The sequence below is a fragment of the Polyodon spathula genome, chromosome 10 (genome assembly GCF_017654505.1).
Source record: "Polyodon spathula isolate WHYD16114869_AA chromosome 10, ASM1765450v1, whole genome shotgun sequence".
In the NCBI taxonomy this organism is placed as follows: domain Eukaryota; kingdom Metazoa; phylum Chordata; class Actinopteri; order Acipenseriformes; family Polyodontidae; genus Polyodon; species Polyodon spathula.
The window spans coordinates 30,682,806-30,701,113 of record NC_054543.1 but is presented as its reverse complement, the minus strand read 5'-3'; the positions used below and the strand labels follow the sequence as shown (position 1 = coordinate 30,701,113).

The 18,308-nt window shown below is 37.9% G+C and overlaps 1 protein-coding gene across 1 annotated transcript; it reads left to right on the top strand.

The window, feature by feature from the left end:
* The first annotated feature begins 3,994 nt into the window (after positions 1-3,994).
* LOC121321445 (UPF0524 protein C3orf70 homolog A-like) lies at positions 3,995-16,566 on the top strand. Its single transcript, XM_041260397.1, has 2 exons — positions 3,995-5,125; positions 14,935-16,566. The coding sequence occupies exons 1-2, from the start codon at positions 4,942-4,944 to the stop codon at positions 15,534-15,536; spliced, it is 786 nt and encodes a 261-aa protein (XP_041116331.1). The 5' UTR covers positions 3,995-4,941; the 3' UTR covers positions 15,537-16,566.
* Positions 16,567-18,308: the final 1,742 nt, after the last annotated feature.

Here is an 18,308-nt window from a genome sequence, read left to right as displayed (position 1 = left end):
TTATATATATAATTTATACCAGTACTCTCTCCCTCTTACACACACACACACTCACATATATGTAACTCTTCCCCAGGCTTTAATTGAAATGCTAGTGAGAGACAAAAGAACAAGAGCTACGAGAGCCTTGCCAGAAGAGCCAGGGTTTATAAGAACTTGTATTGGAGCTGGTGAGGATTCAAATTGATGTTTAATGTGAGGAGCTCCTTCAAGACAAGCTCTAATGAACTAGTGTAGCAGAGCTGCAGCACTTGTGGTATTCAACTAAAACCCCCATCTCCTCTACAAAGGCATTTACCCACTGAAGCATTTCAATATATTCAGCATCTGATCTGAAATAGCTTTCGTCATTTAAAAAAAAATTAAAAACAGGTTTCCTAGAATGATGGGAATGTGGCGAGTTTATTCTTTCTTTTTCTTTAGTTCTGGAACCGGTACTGTGTCTATACCTGAGCTATGCGACTATATTATTGCTGCTTATAGGCAGAAAAGAAGATATTCATTACTGTTCATAATGCCCTCATCATTGCGTACAGTTTTATTTTTGAATTTACAATTTGGTAGTAGAAGTTATGGATGGAGACTAAAATGACATTAAACTTTATCACTGCCGGTATGGATTTTATATCGAGGGTAGCAACTCCAATCCTTGTGGGCTATTTCACTCCAGGTGTACCAGAAATAATTACACAATTCTGTATTTATTTTTTTCAAAGCACTTCAAGCACAATATTTGAGTAACAGCAAAAGAAGCAAACTGAATGATTGCAATAAAAGGTAAGAGAAAAAAAGAAAAAAAAAACAACAATATGAATCTATCTGCTCTTTAAGAACAAGGCTGGAACAAAAGCATAGACTGGAATGGGCCAAGGTGTCTGTTCCTGTTTTAGCTCAATGCTACACTGTTGAATCCTGTTACAGAAGGCAACACAATTACTAAATAGTTAAAATTAACACTGACAGTATTCAGTTGTTAATAGCAACTGCACAGCTAATATACAGTTGACAATAATGAGTGCAAAGTAACACAGCCCATACAAAGGACAAGTATGATAGACTGAGTTAATGGAATATCTAAGATACCTTTTTTTTCCCTTTTAAAAGGCTGGTACTAGGTTGGACAATGAGCATTGTTTCCATTCATTCCTTGTGTCGTACTATGTGTAATGGTGTTAATACAAACTGCACTAGTGTATAAATCTAACTCTTGTGCTTTACAATAAATCGAACCGTTATGAGGACGATGCACGGTCTGACTTACAAAAACTGCCCTCTCTGATTGTGAATTATGCCAGAACCACCAAAGAAATCAAACGTAATGATATTTCACAAGGAATAGTTGAGTTAGAACAGGTCAAGGAGCAGTAAATAATAAAAAAAGGAGGGATGGACGGGCTTTATCTAGTTTGAATCAGAGAATACATTCTCCCTAACCAGAAATAGCTAACTGGAATGGAATATGAATGCATTTATACTCGCTGTAGACACATTACAAGTCAAGTGTAAATAAGGCTTTGGGCTGTCTTGAAAAAAAAGAAATGTTTATTGATAACAGTTACTCACACAATAACCCTTTCATAATGCAATGGTAAACATTCTCGTCACATTCTGAACTATGTGCAGGCAGCTATGGATAAAAGTTTTGCCTCACGCTATAGAATTAACTAATTTTGCTTCATATTTAAATGAAACCTGCTCGAAGATGTTACGTTAACATATTGAATTACATACCACTTTGTAGTTTTCTATAAAAATGTAACATTTCAATCTAATCTAAACAATCTAATATGAAATACTGTACTACTATTATGGCTTCCAGTAGACTTTTGCAATATTATTTTGTAGTTTATTTGATTACATGATGTTAAATAAAAGATCCAAATTATGTTCATATAGTTTTTATTTTTCAGTTGTCTCAATCCTAAAATTCTCAGTGAAGCAAAACTTTTGGCCATAGCTGTATGTCAAAGAAACTCAATTAAAAAACCACAGTGTTTGAGTAATTGCAATAAGAACAACTTAGAATGATTGTAGGCATCATTAAAATGCAAGAGGACCATATAAAAGAACAAGAAAATTAATTTTAAAGCTACTTACAATCAATTAAAACCTTTCCCATGGTTATACTATCATATTTACCATGGTTTGCCATGTTTTTTAATATGCCTTACCACACTTCTATAGCCTTTACAATGGTTACCTATGCTTTCATTATGCTTTATTACACTTTGCCATGCTTTTACTATTATGCTTTTATAAGGGTACTGTACCTTTCTTCTATCAGCTAAAAGAAACGAGAGAAACACCAGAATAGTGTTGCATCCCAATAGTGTTGTATATCTTTGGAGTTCTCTGATGGCATGTCTTGAAATATTCATCCTCTACAGCTTTGCAAAAGATTTCAACAACATTGATGCTACTTGTTTACCTTTAACTGACTGGGGCCCTGAGTCATACTGTAGATTATATACTTCACATCTCTCTTTTTTTCTAGGACATGTAACACTGCAGTGTTAGTGAATACTATTTGACTTTTGTCTTCCTTTAAGTGTTTGTAGCTAACAATATCAATGTCTTACCTGGCATGCGTTTCCATTGCCTATATGCTGTAGGTCTCAAATGCCCCATTTTAAAGAAACACATGCTATAGTCAATATATATTTTTACAGTGTTTTCTGTCATTAACCAATCATCTGCTTTTTCCGTTGACTGATGTACTTTCAGCCAATGCTTTGACCCCGAAGACATTGCTGAGATTAAATGACCCAGGAAGTGCATATTCCCTGTAGTCATGAAACTGAGAGCTTTCTTTAACTTCATGTAGTACCAGACAAATGGAAAATACATGTTTTCTATGAGATTCTTTTTTTTTTTAACTGCACATTGTACTCTGTGTAGCTAATGGAAGTGCAAAACAGGTAATTTATGGAATATTTTCTTAGCCACAATCGCAATCAAGCTTTTCTTGGTCACTAACATTTAAAGAGGAGTGCATGCAAGTAAAAAAAAAATAAATAAAATGTTTGTGTTTTGTGTTATTTTCAGGAGTGTTGCTTTCCTTCCAGTGTTTTTCAAAAAACATGTATGTCTTTGTCGATGAATAATGAAAGAACTCAGCCTTGGATGCAGTCAATAAAATGCTCAATGCCAATAAAATGTCAATAAAACAAAGTAAAATAATAAGGGAAGGCACTTCAGTTATCAAACAGCAAACTTTGAAAAGCACCTTTAAGCTTTGGGGAAGAATTCGAAACCCCTATCTATATATATATATATTATATATATATCTATATATATATATATATCTATATATATCTAGATATATTATATGTATATATACACACACACACACACTGTGTATGTGCAAATGTTCAGAGTAGGGACCCGAAATCTGGGTATACTTCAGCTAACCCATATACTTCAGCTATCATTGCCCGGTTTTTTGTACTGTACATACAATATAAGCTTCTCTCCTGTATATTTCTAGGTTCAAGCAGCCAAATGGGTTTGTGTGCTGGGCTACAATATGAAGTAGTGGGTTTGAGTAGCTCAGTGGTTAAAGTGCTGGGCTACAGTGTGGAAGATAGTAGGTTCACAACAGGATTTCTTATTAATCCAAACGTTTTGCCTTTGGTATTCACTGCATTTCTTTTTAAATAATGGCACAGAATAATACATTTTTCACGTAGAATGAGATTCACGTGTAATATCAAGTCACACATTCATAAACTAAATGAAATAATATGTATGAATGTGTATTTTACTGGTAGTCAAATATGTGCTATTGAAAATACAACACTCTTAACAAAAGTGTGTGATATTTTATATTATCCTAATACTGTAATAGGCATTGTATGTGCCTACAGATTGCGTCATCCCACTATTGCACTCCGGTTTACTGGGGCAAGAAAATTGTTATTCTTTAGCTCCACCTGCTGTCGTTTCTGAACAAAATCTGTCTCCTCCACACTTCTCATTCTAGTTCCAGAGCTCACGCGCCTGGTTGCCTGCCTGCTGGCTCCAGCACTGGAGGATAGAGAGACTGTCACAACGACATTTTATTTCCTCCACCCTCTCAAATTGTATCTCTCTCTGAAGGTAGCACAGTTGAAGGCTGGCGTTAATTAAAGTGCAGGACGGAAGTGTAAGAGGCATTTGCTTTAAAGGACTGGCAACAACAACAAAAACAAAAAATAGAAACTTGATTTAAACATCAGCTTTGAAGATTTGTTTTTATTAACTACACAACCATATCACAGGCTTGATGGCACCAATGATGTTTGCAGAAGAATTAGTCTGTTATTTCTACTAAAGGTTTAAGTAGGTGATAATAAAAACGCATCCAGGAGTCTGGGTCTAACTAAATCTGTGGAGATGTTTTTTGTTCTTTTTGCAAGCAGGATCCACTGGGATTGTGAATTATAAAGTAATAAGATAACGAAGAACGTGAATCAGTGTTGAAGAGGACGGTTTTCAGTTTAGCTACAAAAGTGGCGGTGCTCCCTTCCCTTACCTAGTGCTGCCGAGTCTTAAAGTATAAAATCTCAGAGGGGTGTCTGGAGAGGAAACGACACTGCTTAGGGTTGTCTGGGTTTTTAATCATATCATATGTGCGGAATACTTTTCCGTTCGCTAAGTTGGATTTAAAACAGCACAAAGGGACAATACCATATCCTTGGAAAGTGGCTTATTTCACACCTTAATGATTTTTTTCCTGCTGCTTTCCCAAGTGTTATTAGCAGAAACTGTTTTTTTTTTTAAATATATATTATTTATTTATTTATTTTTTACTGCGCACATTTCCCATTTTTTCTGGAGCACATCCTTCGTTGTTACATTTAATGAACACTACTACCACAGTCGCCTTCTTCATCCCTTACATGCAGTGTAGTAGAGCGGCGACAGTAGTATTCGTTCTGGTTTTGTCCCGGGATCAATACGATGACCTCCTTGGGAGCCCAGAAGATGTCCAAAAGTGAGAAGTTGGACGAGGCACAGGCGCTCGCGAGGAGCTGCGCAGGTAGACCCGACTTTCTGCCTTGTGACGGGCTCTCAATCTGTGCCACACATAGCCACGGGAAGTGTTTTAAACTGCACTGGTGCTGTCACCTCGGCTGGTGTCACTGTAAGTACCTTTCTATTAAGTTTATATTGATAAAATGTTATTTGCTCCAAATGGTTTTGAAAAGCTACTGAGGCCAATTATTTTAGGAAAGTCACCGCCCCTTATGTTTTGTAAAGCTGTGTGTGTGTTTATTTGTTACGATCGTATTTGTTCTTTGTTATATATGCAAAAAAAAAAAAAAAAAAAAAAAAAAAAAAAAAAAAAAAAAAAAAACCGTTGGCCTTTTAAAACATTTTAAAACTTGTAAACACCAATTCTTAACGTTCAGACAAAAAAAAAAAAAAACGTGCCATGTTTTTTTTTTTTTTTTTTTAAACACATATTTAAGACTTAAGGCAGGTGTTACAGCCAGTAGGATTTTATCAAAGCAGATGTTACAGCCAGTTTTTATGGCACTAACTAAGGCAGCGGATTCCGCTGCTGCCAGCAGCACAAAATAAATTCTTACTACAGTATAGCTTCCCATTTATGTATCTCTTCCTTCAGCCCTGATGTTAAACTGCTGCCTTGCAGTCTTGTTGGGCTTTTCTTACTGGCAGTAGAATTTGTACTGGTGAAGGAATGGAATGGAAATGGACACCGGTAATGTGCGCGTTTTAACACATTTTCGATTTGCCGTATTGACTTGTTTCACCATATCGATTTTGTTACTCCGCTTGATGACATTGTACCCTATAGTACACTACATTGTATCCGGTATTCTCTTCAATAAATACAACCATGTTTGTTATTCACGGTCTGTTGGTCTAGATTAGAAGGAATATAAGGACTGAAAGAAAAATACGTATTTTATTGGTCTTAAGAAAAGGAAAAGGGGTCAGTGTTCCAAACACTTTAGCAGGCATGAGGGGAAACACCCAGTTGATTAAACGGAAGTTTAGTAGTCAAAATACAGTATAGATTTTTCAATGGTCCAGATGTAACCAATGTAATGGCGTGAGGCGGTAAACAAAATATTGTGCAGAGGGTAGTATCATCTGTGGTAAAAACCATGGGCATTATACAATTAAATCATGTGCATGTTAAATAAAAGATTTTGTTCCTATAGTTTTATTTTTTTCAATTATGTCTCAATCCTGGTCATTCCGACCTGTGGCAGCGGCACCCCTTTGGGGGCAATTCATGTAGCTGTGATGTCTGTTTTAGTTTATTGTTGTGTTTCAAAACACCCTTTTAAAAGATGTAGTGCTTCATGTTCGCAATAGCATATAAATATTTAAAAGCTGAGCTCAAAGAGGCCAGGTCTGAACACTAACACCAACATTGTAAAGTCAATAACTCACGATAGTAAGAGCAAGTGCAAGTTTTTAAAAATATATTTTATTATAACGTTTAGAAAGCACAGTCCTGCCTTACTGGAGTATGTTTAACACTCTAAACAAGAGAAGATACCACCAATATATTAATATTTTTAATAAGAGAATAATGAGTGAGTTTTAGTGTCACAGTTTTTGATTATCCATCTGTAATAATGAAACTTAGTATGTGCATTTTCTAAAAGTGCAGCTAACACTAGTCTCATAAACCTTGTGAAAGCAAGGCCTGCAACCCGATTTTTTATTTTATTTTGTTAGATGGAATCACTTTAAAGAAAGGGTCATAGCAGCCGTCTGAAATCAAATTCACTGAGCACACAACAGCATACAAAAGAAAGCCAATGTTTGCAGTGTGTATCGCATTGTTCCACTGTGAACTGCTGTGCTGTGCAAACAAGACAAGACCACGGCACAGCACACCATATGCTGAATAATACATTAACGGGCAGGGAGCCGGTGCTAGTGACTTCATTAAATGACTGTTTACATAGGTACCGGAGAGAAGGACAAGCGATGGCTGTGGCGACTGACCTCGGTTACAAAAGCAATAACTGCCCTGCTTGAGCACAAGGTCTTCTGGCCAACAAATAATGGCTTAACCCTTAACATGATCTTCACAATACCCCTTTACAGTTCTTGAGCTTTCTGTTTCCGTGATTTCAAATGATTTCTGTCTTGTGATTTCTGTCTGTCTTGCAACTAGATGCCAGAGTCTTTGCTGAACAGAAATAAAGCTGTGTCGAGGGAAAGGCGAGAGTGTCCACATGCGTGATGAAGAAAATATGCCCTGTTATATTGTGTTTAATGGATGATACTGATAATGCAACTTGACAGATAGACTCAGAGTACAGCTTGCTTTGAATCACAAAATCAACACCTAAAAACACTAGGGACTAGGTTTAGTTCAAAGTTTGCTCCACTTGAAATAGAAACTCTATCCGTGTTTCAAAATTAGAAATAAACAACTCTGGGTTCTTTTTAGTTGTTTACTAGTTTTGGAAATTGTACACTGGAGCTTAATAAAGCTGGCCATTGATTATTAACTAGAAAACTGAAAGCGCTCGACTGCAAAATGGTAGCTCCAAAAGGCCAAGCTCAAGGCCATTAGCAAATTTCACCCAAGGAATTTAAAAACACAAATATTCTAAGTGTTTTTGCTTATTATTTTATTATTACACAAAAGACACTGGTTTCTATTTCAATTACAGTGTCCATAACACCAGTCTATTATAAACTTCATTTTTTGCAGACCTCATTTTACAGTATGTGTTCACAATATTTTTTCTGAGTGGTGGTATTTCGATCCACCATTGTTTACTAGATTTATTGACACACAACTATTTTTTTTTTTTTTTAGTATTACTAAATCTGATTGAGCACAGTGAAGCCAGCCTGAAATTAAAGCTGCTATTCACTGTCTATCTGTAGAGTAAGTGCCATTGTGAGCAATTCGGTTTAAGTTAATAAAAAAAAAACAATAATGTGCAGTACATTGTATTTCTGATTTTGTAGCTGAAGGAGATTCATGGTTATTTGCAGTGTGTCACCACAGGAATCACTACTCTGAGTGTGTGGTGGGTTATTCTGCTAAACTTTGCGAAAAAAAACAAGCAAAAAAAACAAAAAAACTGCTGAACATGTCTATTCACAGTCCAAACAATGTAAAATCAAAAACGGTAAATCTAACAGCTGTATCAATGAGCCAACAGTTTCTAACACAATGGTGAATAGTTTTTTTTCAAAATACATACGATATGCTTTTACAACTCACTACAGTGCTAACACTTTAGTCAAGTGTAGTGCTTTGTGTCACACTTTCTTTTCAGGCTTGTCTTGATCAGCCCTTTGTGTGTTTTGAAGGATGCTGATGTTGAACTGAGAGAGAGAGAGAGAGAGAGAGAGAGAGAGAGAGAGAGAGAGAGAGAGAGAGAGAGAGAGAGAGAGAGAGAGAAATATTGATTTAAGCATAGTTCAGGAAGCTCTGAGATTAAGAATTCATCAGTGCTGTTTCTTCTGACATGTCAGCTAGCACACATGCTGTAATTATAGCATACGCCAAATGTATACCATTGTTAATGAAACAATAATAAAACCTTTGTTGTCTGTTTATTAGCAGTATGTTTAATGTTATTGTCAATATGCTTTGGCAGATTAAGGGCATAGTAGACAGTATGCACAGTGTGCACAACCCTACCTGCTTGTATATGATGTGTCCTTGCAGATTAAAATATAGCTGTAACATTTAATAATTACCTCTGTATGATCATGTAGTGGCCTATATGAATCCAGTGAAAATAATATGTACTACAGTACATTTGTCCAGGGTTATGAACAGATCACTCACACCATAGCACATCTAGTTACAGGCTTCAATAAAGAGAGCTCTCTGGGTATCTTGCCTCTGAATAAAACAAGTAAATATGTCAGTGACATACATCCACCACCATAAGAGCTATCCTAGAGACAGACAGACCGGTGCCTTTATATACCCCCAGATTCTGATGCTGTCCAGAACTTGTGCTGAAGAAGATTAATAAGAATGGGTTCTTTAGAATTTTGTAAAAATGTAAAAGTGTGACATACAGTTTATGATACCCATGTTTCCTCACAATTGGACTAGCGGGTCTGAGGATAGACAATACTTTCAGGTGGGACTTACAGGTATTTTATATCTCCACTGTATCCCCAGCGGGGGATAATAATAAAACCTTTAAGAAGAGGTAAAAAAATAAAACTGAAATAAAGAACCTGGGGAAATACTCACCCGTCCACTTTCAGGAGCAGCTGTCATCAGGTTCAGACAAGGAGTACTTATTGTAATCCACTTTTTTCTCGTGTCCCAAAACGTGTGGTATCCCGTTTGTTCAGCATACCACAGCTTGAATTCTGACTAAAACCAGAAAAAGTGAACACATTACCCTGTTTTAGCTTCCCTGAAAGGATTAGCATCTAGTTATTTACAAGAGTTACAGACCCTGTATCTTCCAAACTGCACTCTGAGATCACAGGATCAGTGGCGGGACAACACAGGTGCAGCAGGTGTAACTTCACTCGGGCCCACGCACTCGGAGGACCCCGGAGGGGTTCAGAAGTTTTTATTTATCTATTTATTTATTTATTAACATTGATAATATCCTTTGCATTTATATTTGCAGATGTTACACATTTGTATCACTGTAGCTGCCGGTGTGCGGTGCCAGTAATTCAGATTCTATCCTCCCTCATTTCAACAGCTATCGCCATTGTCTCAATTATCCTAACTTTTCCCCCTGGAGGCTGGTACAAGGCACGTCTTCATGGAAGGTTCTGGGGTACTATTCTGCACAGACATTTGCAGTTATATTCTGTGTGCCTGATTCATCATGCAGTTTAGACGGAAGCTATTGGATGCTGCTGCGGGCACCAAAATAAACTACAGCAAATCAACATGCCTGTATTTCTGATTTAAATAATAATAATAATAATAATAATAATAATAATAATAATAATAATAATAATAATAAGAAAAGAAGAAGAAGAAGAAGAAGAAGAAGAAGAAGAAGAAGAAGAAGAAGAAGAAGAAGAAGAAGAAGAAGAAGAAGAATAGACGGTTTCCTATGTGAGACAATTTCTGCAAATGTTTGTGCAGAATTGTGTATTCTGTAATAATTTCTGTGATCTCAGAATTGGGTAATCCTGGTAGAGTAAGTGATTAAACGTTTATGATAAAAAAAATAGTATAGTGTTGGATGTAAAGATGTACGCGGAATAAAATGAAGTAGACGAGCAGAAAGCGTTCTTATTACATACTGTTTCATACATGCTAACATTCTGACAATTAAATACAGTTCAATATTGAACACTTGATTTGTTGTGTTTGATGTTTATAAATAAGGGTTTTGGTGAGGGGGGCTCACAATAAGGTCCTGCAGTGGATCCTATCTTCCTCTTCCTCAGCCACTGCACAGGATGTGAGGCTGCTGGTTATTCCTAGGGTTAACAAGAAGTAGGTCTTTTTCTTGTGGAGCTCCTAAATTATGGAATGCTCTGCCTTCATTTGTCAGGGAAGCTGGGATCACTACAGTTTAAGTCATACTGGAAACACACTTTTATAAAATGGCTTTCTTATCTTAGTGGGTTTTAATGTAACTTTAAAATAGCTGCTTTTGTATTATGTGTATACTATTATTTAAATATGTTATTTAAATGGTCTGATTATGACAGTTGTATGTGTGACATGCTATACAAATGTATTGTGGTTTGTTCATTTTTTCTTCTATGTACTGTACAGTGCTTTGCGATACTTTTGTATAAAAAGTGCTATATAAATGCAAAAAATAAGTAAATAAATAATAATACTGTTCTGTGTGTGTTATGCAGATTACAGATGCAAGAACTGGCAGTACAAAGATAAAAACTGGTTTCTTTCCACAATCACTGTAACAGCAATGCTTTATTACTGCATTAAAAATATTTATAAGAAATCCCTGGCAATTGAGTCAGACACTAAAGCAATAGCAACCCAGCTTTCTGCACATCAAGCACTGAACTAATTGATACTGGAAATGCATGCATACACAGGGGTGCTCTGGCAAAGAGAATCAGCTGCTGCCAAAAATAGAGGAGCTAGGGGGAATGAGGGAGGGGAGGGGATTAGAGCAGGCTTGAAAAGGTACTAGAGTGCAAATTGGAATTAAAAATATTGGCCAGGGTGACCAGACACAGTTTAATTACCACAACTGCTTGGGAAAGAGAAAAACAGGAAATACTACTTTAAGCTTTGTTCACACCCAAGGGAATCTATTACTTAGTCTGTGGATGATGCATAGTTGGTCATTCAGACAGGCCCTACTTTTGAGCAATCTGCTGGGCCTTTTTTAGTAACGCATGTCATTATGTGCGACTCGTGAAGTATGACTGGTTGGTGATGTTGTCAAAAAGCTATTGCATAAGCTACATCTGATGCCTGTCACAGAGGTGCCATATGAGAAAATAGTGTCTCTATTCAAAAGAATCTTAACCTCAATATGGCTGTGTGGCAGGGCAAAAGCCCTAATGTAAATAGTGTGTTTGTGAGAATGTAAGGTTGGCAGGGATAGGGTTAATTCTGTCCCTACCAACAATCCCAGGTGTGGCCATTCTCCAATTAGGTAATTGAGTGCTAATTGAGGAGTGGCCACCTGTAGAAAGGAAAGGAAAATCCTCAGTGGGAGAGAAGGAGTTTGGGGGATGAGTGTTTGTGCTGTGATTTTTGTATTGTTTTGTAGCATTGTAGCATTGTAGTGAAGGCTAATGCCCAGCCTATAAGTGATTTGTTCTTTTATTTGAACCTTTTATTTTGGCCTTTGTGCCGTGTTTATTTCATTCCTGGTTTTGAGTATGTTTAATAAATGTGTGCTTTAGTGCTTGAACTGCAGGTTCTGTTTCTGGGTCTCTTTCCTGCCGGTAACTAGCCTGGGCCGTGATATGATACTGTCACAGGCAGCCATATTAGGAGGTATTATATACATTTTTGGTTAGAGGTCAATGGCATGTTCACCAACACATTCAACACATAGGATTTATAACCCTACAAACATGAAATTACTGCCTCGAATGGCCTTTGGGATAAGAGGCTGTGACAGTTATATAAAATAACTGGCACAAAACAGTTAATTGTTGTTGCTGCATTTTGTAAAGCGCTTTGTGATGGTGGTACACTATGAAAGGCACTATATAAAGTAAAGATTGATTGATTGATTCTTGTTCCCACAATTGAACTTGACTGAATGAACCACAGAATACAGCTGTCTGCCAAGTATGAAGCCAACATCTTGAAGCGTTATGTTCAACCGGAATGCAAAAAATCACAGGACACCAATATGGCTCTATCTTGGGTCACAGGTCAAAGTGAAGGGTGCAGATAGATTTTTACAGAGAAGTTGCCAGCTGAAAGTTTATGAGATAACAGCAGTAGTAGGTGCGGCAGTGGATCTGAAAATGCATACAAGCTGCCCCATTTTAATATCTATAGAGAGATTATTTTTAGCAATGTTTAAAAGCTAATGTACGTTATTTATTTTTAATTTAGCAATCACCAATTGGATTTTACCCTATTTTTCTCCCAATTTGAAACAATCAATTGGATTTCAGGCTCAGCTCACCGGTACCACCCCTGCGCTGACTCAAGATCAGTGAAGACGAACACACGCTGTCCTCCGGAACGTGTGCCATCAGCTGACTGCTTCTTTTCACTCTGCAGGCCTTCCATGCAGCCAACCTAGAGCTACAGCGTCGGAGGACAACGCAGCTCTGGGCAGCTTACAGGCAAGCCCGCACGCGCCCGGCCAGTCTACGGAGGCCGCTGGTGCGCGGTGAGCTGAGGACACTCTGGTCGACCTAAGCCCCCCCCACCCCACCCGGGCGGCGCCCCACCAATTGTGCGCGCCCCCTGGGAACTCCAATCCACGGTAGCGCCGTTGGGATGTATCATTATTTTTAACAATATCTACCGGAACCACCATGAATAGGGGAATATAGTCCTAAACCTATACATTAAAATGCAGTAAGAACAATCCAATAAAATAGAGGTTTGTGACTTTAATAAAAGCTACAGAATGTGTTAGTGAATTTTGCCTTGATCGGATCCTATAGGTAAGTTTTACATTGTTTAATGGGAGACGAGGAATGAATATAACACGGCACAGACTAGCTGAAGAGATCGCAGGCAGCTAGTTTCTCAATTTCAACCAATCACAGTTAAGGATGTGTCAAAATCTCAGTACATCTTCTCCTATACAGATCATCCAGTGCATAGAACACCACAGCACAATTTTAAAGTAAACACTTTTTCTGTTTAATAACACTAACTGAGCATTTGATTGTTTTTGTGATTCACAATAAGTGAATATGTTGTGTAGAAGTGTAATTTCGCTCAGTTTGAGCTGGCAGAATGGCTCAGCTTTGCAGTTCTTAAAGACAAGTGAACTATTTCTTCAGGGTGGCGGAAGGTTGATCATCTCATGTTGATTATTTACACCCTTATTGCTGCTCATGTCTTTTTGGCCTGAAACTGATCCACGCAGCATCAACCGTGTTAACATGTAAACATGCTAATGGTTCATTTGTTGCCTTCAATAATGACATTGCAAATGGGTGGTTCCTCAGGCCTATTAAAAGTCTCACCACATTAGAGAGAAAAAAAATATGATGACAGTAACTAATGGTATGTATTTAATTGGCAACATTAGAAAATTGTCACACATTGAGAACAGAGTTAACATAGTGAAAAATGAGAAAATATGAGTTCCCTGACAGCATTAATCACTGGAAAGGTTACATATGTTTAGGACACATTGACCTGATAATTGACATTTCTGTCTCTGACAAGGTTTTATTTAAGGACTTTTTAACAGTAAGTAAAATGTTCAGAATGCATCTTCAGAAAGTACACATGAAAAATAATACTGGGATATGAATTTTAATATTCTGATTGAAGACAGATTTGACAGGTTATTTGAAATATACAATTATTCACTACGATCATCTATTTTTACATGTTTACACTCAAAAATCGAAATTCCACTGACGCCCCCTATTCCAAATGGCTGGCAAGATAGCATAGGCATGCTGACTGTGTGATGACACTCCCTGACAAATGCCACGACTGAGTGTTGATACTTGACTTGGTGAATAAAACACACTGGAAGTTTAATGCAGCCAGCAATACTCACTGGAAAAGAAATGTTAATTTTACCAGGCAGTCCTGAATTCATATTTAAAAAGCTAAAGTGAAAGTATTAAAGACTGCTGCAAATTGGTTCCCATTTATACGAAGAGAACCTCCCAGTGCGATTTCTGGATAAACGCTTTTAGTGAAATCTATAAATACAACATAACCATCAAAACACAGTGACAAGCAATGGTAACAAAAACATAGTTACAGTTGCATTGACTGCAACCCTTGGCCCTAATGGCTGTTTGTGAAATGGGGGAGCGGCAGTAAATCCAAGATTTCACAGAATTGCTGAATGGCAGGCACTTTTGAGAAAGAAATATTCAGAAGATTTAAAAGAGAGGTGTGATTTGCGTGATTGCTTTAAAGAAGTGGAGGCCAGAAACAGATACTGAATTCATAAATAACATGTGGAAACTTCCGGAGGATTTTAAATTACTCCAGACTACTGTATACTGAAACACACCTATTTATTGCTCATGCGGATGTTTGAATGTGTGATCCATATAACGTGGGACTAACTTGCTGGAAAGATCTGAAAATGTACACAGCTTCATAATGATGGGGGAACTAAACATGTAAAAGCACAGACCACTCCTAACCACTGGCTTCTAATAGATCAATGAGCTTAATAATTTGAGAGTGCACATTGGTGTGATTTGCTGTGTTAGGCAAACACCCTTCAACTGAGCTACCCTTCACAATAGCATGCACTAATTGAATGCAGATAGCTTTTCAGGGGTTTGCACACCACATTAAATTAAGTGTTTCATTCCTGTATTTCTCTCCATCTCTCACAGGCAAATATGTGTATCAACCCATGACACCAGTGGGGCAGCTGCCCAGCACGTCAGTCCCAGCTACACCTACTGATCTCACAGACACTATGGATATCACTGTCTCACTGACCGAACGCTTTCTAAAGACTGCCTCCTTCTTCCAGCCACCACCCTGCCCAGAGTCGCCCAAGTACTGCCTGATCTCAGACCTCTTCATTGATGACTACCAGGTCAAGCGCATCAACGGCAAGATGTGTTACGTGCAGAGACCTCCCCCGCCACCGCCACCCCTCACACTGCAGCCCCAAAACCAAGCCATCAGACGGGCTGCAAACTGCAAACAGGCAGTCCCAGGTTCAGCATCAGGAAATGGGGCCAATGAAAAGGTGAACGTGCCCAAAATGGACCACTGTTCCTCTCCGTCAAGCTCAGAGGATTCTGGGATTAATGCCCTGGGGCTCCACTACCTGGAGTCTTGTGGTGAAGACTCGGAGGATGAAGATGAGCTGAGTTCGAATGAGGTCTCCAGCCCTGGCAGTATATGGGACCAGGACGAGTGCTCCCTGCTCTCTCCCTACAAATCGACTATCGAAATCATTGAAAATATAGAAACGACTGTTTAACTGACCCACATCCCATGGAACAGGTGGGGAAACAGTTTCTAGTTTTGCTAAAGGGAATTTTGCAAGCAAGAAAGACGCTCTAGTCGTCCCTTGTAAAGCCTAAAGGATTTACAGAAACTTCAGGTCCAGCCATATTACTCACCTTAAAACAATCGTTTCTGATGCGCTCACGTTGCTGTCTTGTTTAAACAATTTTCAGTTGCTTAAACTCGCTGATGGAGAGGATAACCACGTGCCTCTATGCTACTTCCTGTTTCTTGTGGACACATTCCCAAGCATGGTTTCTTGTACACAGATTCTAGCATGGTCTTGTATTTCCTACTAGTGTTGACATATTATATAAAAAACATTAAAACACAGTAATTTTTAATCACTGCCTCTGTGTTTTTGCTGTTACAAAGAAGCATAAGTAAACTGCCATGTAGTGTCACTATGTTAAGTGTATTCTGAACAGAGATAGCATTTTTAATTGAGTTGACCTTGGTGGGGCAGAAGCTAATTCACTATCTTAAGTTTACAGATCTGTGGGCCTGGCTTTTAACCAGCTCAAGTGAAACAATATTGGTGTTCTTTAACCATTAGTCTCCACAATAGTCACAAAACCCCCAGTACAATTTGACAGAATTGCCAGTCTCTGCTTGACGCAGGACTAAATGGCAGGTGATGTTCAGGTCAGGGTTGAGGTGCACTATTAGAGCTGTAAGAAGGGATTAAACTGACTATAGCTACTGTAATGTCATTATCGCTCACCTTTTATGAGCAGTATATCTTTAATTGAAAAAAAAAAACTGAGGAGAATATGTTAATGCCACAAGAGAAGTTTCATTAGTTGAACTCACTGTAAATCATGCATGAGCAGCTCATATGTAGGGGTCTACTTAAATCGCGGTGAATCTACGCCATTTGCGGGAGTAAGTTATGGAATAGAATTAAGATTTTGCAGACTTTTCGAGGACCTGTTTAAAAATTAAATAAACCTAAGTAGACAATATTTCAGAGCACTATAAAAGCCTAAAAATAGTAGTACTTGCTGCCTTACTAAAACAGAGTGCTGTCATTTGTTAAAAGCAAGGATGCAGCATCCCCCTGCAGTTACTGCGGACACTCTCGTCTGGTGTAGACGTTCTGCAGCCACTGAATTGGTTGGAAGTGTAAGGCAAAGGTTTGCTAAGTTATACAGATCTGGAAATCGAATAGAAACAGCCCCAAAACTCGGCTACCCAAGGGCATCTGGCATACTTTAATAAAGTCAGTACGTTCGTTGTCATGTTATTTGTCCCATCCAATAATTTATTTTAGTAGTACCGAGTCAAAACAAAGAAAATGTGCTTATTCGGGTCTAAAATTCCAACTTCATTTAAAAAGTAAGCAGCAGGTTGTTTGAAGCGAGGTGGCTGTGCTGGATCGTACCTGCAGTACTGATTTAACTTGGATACAACCGACAGGAATACTTTTTGTCTGCGATGACTTTCCAGTTTGTTTTCTGAAAGCTGTTTATTTTACGTTCTGTTCAGCAGCCTCTGTTGTAGCCTTTCGTTTAATGTGTGATTCTAAAGCTAAATAGCGATGGTTTATATTTTCTCCAAAGACACGTTACAAAATGTGCAAAACAACTACCTCCATCTGCATGTACAGTTTATTTGGCAAATATTTTGACAAGCCGAAATATACTTTGCTTTTTTTGCTTTGTTATCTATTTCTTTGTATTTTACCTCCAATGCTGAAAACTAGATTTTAGCAACCTAAACCAAAACAATGCAGCACTGACTTTGTCCCACCCCCAGAAAAGTCAGTACAGATGCACTGATAGGTTGATTAAAACATTGTTATCATGTGAACAGTAAACAAGAAAGTTAACCACTTTGGAGTATTTTTTTGTAAATGTTATTTGTCTAAGGACGTTTTTTTGTTGGTTTTTTTTGGCCTAAGTGCAGTGCACACAAGACGGTGAAGGAATAAAAGAAAGCCTATCTACAGAAGGAAGATACAGCACAGGTAGTTTGCATCGCTTGCGTTGTGCAGTAGTTCATTTAAGTGATGTTTCTTTTTTTTTCTCTCCATACTTGTCTGGTATGCATTGGCCCCTAAGAGGTGAATTTCGCGGTGACCCCTCAATTTCTCGATTTCCACAAAAGCCGTGAAATCGCGATTTAGGTAGACCTCTACTCATATGTTAATGAGAAGTTTTGATGTGTTGCACAACCTTTCAGAACTTACCATGGTTTAACCAAGAAAAACAGACTAATGATAAAATGAAAAATAAACTGAGGGCCGAGGTTCCAAAGCTATTTGGTGTGATCTGATTCTATATATGGCATACAACAGCTCCTCATGTGTTTGTTCAATTTTTGTTCAAATGGAACTTCTTTAAAATAACTTCCAGAAATGTGTTACTTATATATTAATGTTTGTGGATATTGGACACAAATCAATCTGTCTTTTAGACAGCTGGGACCATCAATTCGGAGACAGAAGAACAAAAATGTGTGTGAATAAAATAACTAGCTACCTGGTTATACTGTACAGTATAAAGAGGGAAGGGGAATAGTTAAATATAATAGTTTGTGGCAGTCAACATGCTCTGCCCACTAAGGGCATGTTCTGGTTTAATAAATACAGTTCTTAGTTGGACAAGCCAGTCCTAAATCATGTAACTCAGGGGTCTCCAATCCTGGTCCTGGAGGGCTGGTGTCCATCTTGGTTTTCATTCCAACTGTACCCTAAATTACTTAATTGGACCAATTAAGTGCTTATTAGATGCTTAATTGGCCC